The following is a 5326-nucleotide window of genomic DNA, read 5'->3' on the forward strand; positions in this document are numbered from 1 at the left end:
CTACATGCTCTCCGTCTCCTGTTTGCATTGCCACCGCAGTTCGAACCGATTTTGTAGGTTGTTGAGTACCTAAGAAATCTCTTTACAACTCACAGTTGAATCGAGTAGCTAGGGTCTAGGATCGCTTCGATTCTTCGAAAGCTAAAACAGGGCTCGTGGGCTGCTAACCCACATGGCGGTGCGAGAAGAATCAGCTCCAGTCCGTTGGGTTTCAACTCTCAACTGCCACCTGCATGCACTGTCATCAAATCCTTCCATTCAGATCACTGCCAATTTTATATTACAGATTCGTCTCCTTAGCCACAGCCAAGCCATGTTCGCTAATCGTTACTACAAAGATAGTTGCTGGCAGTATTCTAGTTGTTTACAGCTACAAACCGAACTTGCATGTGTGTGTCACAGACAGCTCATCCATCCCTGAAGCACGGACGCACACCATGTTCAGACAGAAGCCGCAGCATAAGAATCGCGAAAAAAGGCACACCTTTAATCAGAGAATCAGAAGCTGCTCGAGCAGAATCTGTAACACATTTCCGGGACACAATATACATGATTATCTGTGCGTAACAACTTTCATATTTATACCCCCCAACCTGACAAATCAAGAAATCAGGCCTTTGTGCGACCTACTATCCCACCTTTGTACCCCCATGGCAAATGAATACAATCAAATGGAGATGTACAAGTATGCAAGCATTGGAACTGTATGGAAGACCTACTTTCCCCGCTCCATTTTTTTTCTCTCACTCTCAATGCTACTTTGATAAACTCTACCGCAGGAACGGCATGATCATGAGGATTGGATGATCGGTTGGTCCGCGAAAGGCCCGTATAGCCAGCCTTTGGCGATATGGCGGTAGGCAGCCTCCGTCAGGTGAATGCCGTCCCAGCTCCAATGGGTTGTCGGATCAGCACAGGCAGTTGCACCAGGCTCACCGCATTTGGCCGTGACATTGAAGTTGTAAGCTGCTCTCTCAGGAGTCGATGGCGCCCCACAACATGCCCTGGGCAGTTGTCTGGCAAAACCTGAACAAGAAAACACAAGTTGTTAGGTCCCTGCATAGACGTGCATTAAAATCAAAGGACTAATGCCTGAAGCAAAGGTGCCTTCTGTTTTAATTAACAACAATATCTGCCTACTTTTTCTCTAGCAGTTGAGACAGGGAAACTGTCTCCATCAGCAAATTGAAGCCAAATGAAGTACAGGTTACTTGCTACTACAGGGCAACGATAAGATGGAAATTCTAGAAATCAGGTACATGTGATCTAGAGATGGCAAAGACATGGATGGCATCGTTCTAGATGCAGATGGTTGTTGTGCGCCTTTTTCTGTTATTTTATTTTTTTTCTATTAAAAAAACATTATGGTCAGCAATGAAAGATAGTAAAAGATAGAAAAAGAAGTGATTCCCCAAAACGATGGTTCAGCTAACTGCGCAATTCCTAGATGTTTGTACTTGCCGCAACAAGGACTTGTTCAATTTTTTTTACTCAGCGATGCTTAGAAACTGGAGCAGCAAAAGTAAGAAGGTTGGGTAGCAAACCGTTGATTATTTAATTAATTGCAACAGTACGTATATACTTTTGAAGTTTTGATGTCTTGAAAGGTTCACCTTAACAACATAGAGTAAAGTGAGATTGTTTCCCCCCAAAAAAATGTCTACTGTTCATAGATTTTAAAATTAGGTATGCAGGTCATTCTACAATGCCATAGAAGGATCTAATGGTAAAACTACCATGGGAAAATGGCTACTATAACCCTGACCTTGAATTTTAACCTGTTAACAGAACCATTATTTTTTAAAGTCCTAATACATCATTAGATTGGATGAAGAGAATCAAACCATTATTGTTCTAATGGGATATCATTTTCAATTGAAAGGCCTCCTCCCAAGTAGACAGCCATTAACGGGAATCACTCAAATGAAATGTACTAATAGCAGTGATAGCTAAAAGGCCGTTTACAGACTCATAGCAGGTTGCAAATGAGCAAGGGTAAGCACCTTTGCTTTGAAGATACTCTGACTATTAAGCTAGCCCAACTGATTTTGAAATCATAAGTTTGGTACTCGCCATTCAAAACATGATTTTTATATTCTGCAATGCGCTAGTAGAGAAGGTTAAGGCATCTCAACCGAGATCTAAACCATCTAATTGTAATATGTTGTGTCTTTCAAGAGCAGTGTTGACTCCGAGTAGTAGTTGACTCAAACATCTAAGCATCTAAGCAAACTTTATCACATAAAAGATCAAGAATGCAAGAGCTCACCAAACTTCTCAGGCTGAAGCATGAACTGGACGACTGGAGTGTAGTAATCGCCATATATGATCCTCACATTGGGGTGCTTAGCCCGGAGCTTCTCAAGCATGGCCTTAAGATGTGCATTGTGCACCCAGGAGAATGTGTTGTACCGGCGGACACAACCACTGTGGGGGCCGTATCCTTCTTTGGGCTCATCAAGCATGTTCAAGTAAACTGGGAAGCAGCCCGTGGGCATGACACCAGGCACAATCATCTCAACAGCCCCCTCAGCAATCAGTGCCTGCAACAAGCACAAACATTTGCAGTTGGAAACACATTTCATAACAACCAACACTATACAATATACAGCGAAGGGAAGGGGGTACAAACCCTACCTCAATACCGTCAGAGATGCCCTGTATGACATCGGGCATGAATTTGTAGGCCTCAGGGATGCCCATGCCCGCAAAGAGGGGAGCATTGTAGTCGTTGCCTCCAAACTCACCCACCACAAACAGCGCCTTCGCAAAGAATTTCTTGCATGCTGCAAAAGAAAAAAAGGGTCAATTGTAATAAGTTTTACCCGTAATCTCCCAATTTTCTAACATAATTCATAACTAATGGCTAAGCTGAGCTAGAAATAAGGTGGGAATCTCACCCTCCGTGGTGTTGCAGAAGAAAGGCTTGAGATCACGGAACCACTGGATTTGGGTCATGAGCGCTCCGGAGTTCCAGATGACGGCACCGAGCCCCTTGGCCTCGAAGTAGGGCGTGTCGAGCGCGGTGGCGCCGGTGATGGCGAAGTTGGCGCCGTGCGCGAAGCTGGCGTTCTTGGCCTTGGACGGCGGCAGCAGCGGCAGGCCGAACTCTTGCGCTGCAGGCAAGGAAGCCAAGGAGACCCGTCAGGCGTCAGGCACACCAAATCTGGGAGTAAAACAACGAAGCCGAAGCGACCCCCGAATGCGAGAAGGACCGTACCGAGGTGGTCGATGACGAGACGTCCATCGGAGCAGCGGCCGGTGGGCTTTCCGAAGTAGGTCTGGCCGTAGGGCAGGCGCGCGGTGGCCAGGATCTCCGGGGTGCCGTTCTGGATGAGGTTGCCAGCGTCGGCTAGCGAGTCCCCAAAGTTGAAGAGCGCGTGGTACCTCCCCTTGGCTGCCGCCTCCATCGATTCCGCCGCGGCGCCAACCGCCGCAAGAACCACCAACACCACAGCGAGCATCGCGCCCCTTCCTCCCATCGCGGCCCGTTCCCCCTGGCTGGCTGCCCCTAGGTTCTAGGATCTCCGCTAAATGGAAGAATAGAGAAGACGGAGTCGAGGAGCGAGGTGGGAGCTAGGTAGTTATCGGCGGTCGGGTGAGGGTTCTTGTAGAGAGGCGGGCGGCGGAGAGGGAAAGGGAGGAAGGGGTTGGTGGTGGTGGTGGCTGCTACGGCGTTTCTTTGGGCGCTCGCTCGCTGCGTGTGGTGGCGTGGTTCACTCGGTGTTTGGCGGATTAATTAAGTAAGGCGTGGGGGGAATATATTGCGGAGGTGTGGGGAAATGGGAATGGGAGGCGAAGCGAGGAGGAAGGTGACGGGCGGCTGCAGCTCTGGAATCTGGATGGATGGGTGAAGAAGATGGTCGTCGCCTCGTCGGTCGAGTGAACAGTGAGCAGATTGGGTGGGGTTCCGTAAGAAGAAAAAAAAGCATGGGCGACACGGTTTGACTTGCAGCATTTTCCGGCGCGCGGTCCATTTCCCGGCCAAATGTGTTGGACTTTAGAGCTCCTCCGGCCTAACCAGACAAGGAAATAAAAACCACCGCTTCACAAAGACATAGGAATCGGGAAACGATAGCATAATTGAGATGGCAAAAACACATTATGAAAACCTAATTGACTCTACAACTAACAGTTACCTTAGTTTAGGATCTATTTTATCTTCGGCTCAAGGCCTGTTTGGAACCACCCAGTTCTTAAGAAACTGGTTTATAGAAACTGTGAGCACTGGTTCCAAACATCTATACTACATTAAAGCATTAGTTTCAATAGTCGTCATGCGTCATCTTTTTATAAATAACTCTCACATCTATTTTAAATTAACTCGCTGCACGTTCGTCCGCTCTGCGCAACCAACATCCACGTCCCAAAACACATATAGATGGCCAAATGGCGGCTCGGCACGGGCCCAACACCCGCGGGCCACGGCTCTGGCCTAGGCATGCTGATTGTGCCGGAACGACCTGTAGCCTGTTAGCCTGTCAAGCCAGCCCAACGCCCGCGGACCACAGCTCTAGTCCAGGCACGACATGTCGGCTTGCTGACTGTGTCGGGCCGGCCCGTTAGCCCGTCGGACCATTTGGTTAAATCAGCGTAAAATGTTAAAACAGCGGTGCAGGAAGTGGGGTTCGAACCACACCCTGATGGAAGAAGGACGGGAGATACTGGGTGAAGCTTTCTAACCAGTAGAACATCATACTGCATGAGGTGGGGGCTAGGAGCCGCGCGCGCCGGGGGATTGGGGCCGCGCTGGGGGTCTGGGAGCCACACGCACCGGAGCCGAGGGCCGCACCGCCGGGGGCTGGGGACGCGCAGGGAAGGAGAAAGGGGAGGGAGAGAGGGAGAGAGAGAGAGGAGAGGTGAGCTCACCTTGGGATCCAAAAACCGGGGATAACCGTCCACCGGATCACCTAGGGCAAAGAGGTGGGAGAGAGAGGTGGAAGAAGGGGAGAGGGAGTTGTTGCGCGGGAAAATCAAATGAGAGAGATATAGAGAGGGGGGCGCATGGTGTGTGTGGGGCGCCAGGGGCGCGCGGGGGGTGCGCCGGGCCAGGTCGGGCTGGGTCGGGTCGGACTGGGCGGGATCGCGGGCCGGGACGAAAGCCCACAACGCACAGGATCACTGATCGGAATCCAATTGCGAATCGAAATCCGAAACGAGGCGAGACAAACGCGCGACTAACACAACATGAGACAAAAGAAAATTGCTTCGGCATGATGCAACACACATGTCAACTTAGGTTTTTTGTTTACACGCGAGACGGACACCAGTCGTTATACTGCTTTGAAAATGGGAAGAAGGAGCGAAACAGGAAGAGAAAAGAGGG

The 5326-nt window shown here is 49.6% G+C and overlaps 1 protein-coding gene across 1 annotated transcript; it reads right to left on the reverse strand.

The window, feature by feature from the left end:
• Positions 1-510: 510 nt before the first annotated feature.
• LOC100193761 (uncharacterized) lies at positions 511-3813 on the reverse strand. The gene is made up of 5 exons (NM_001138847.1): positions 3221-3813; positions 2901-3116; positions 2638-2786; positions 2270-2543; positions 511-1026 (listed from the first exon to the last, which is right to left on the reverse strand). The coding sequence occupies exons 1-5, from the start codon at positions 3480-3482 to the stop codon at positions 791-793; spliced, it is 1137 nt and encodes a 378-aa protein (NP_001132319.1). The 5' UTR covers positions 3483-3813; the 3' UTR covers positions 511-790.
• Positions 3814-5326: the final 1513 nt, after the last annotated feature.

This window comes from Zea mays, chromosome 5, assembly GCF_902167145.1.
Source record: "Zea mays cultivar B73 chromosome 5, Zm-B73-REFERENCE-NAM-5.0, whole genome shotgun sequence".
Taxonomy (NCBI): domain Eukaryota; kingdom Viridiplantae; phylum Streptophyta; class Magnoliopsida; order Poales; family Poaceae; genus Zea; species Zea mays.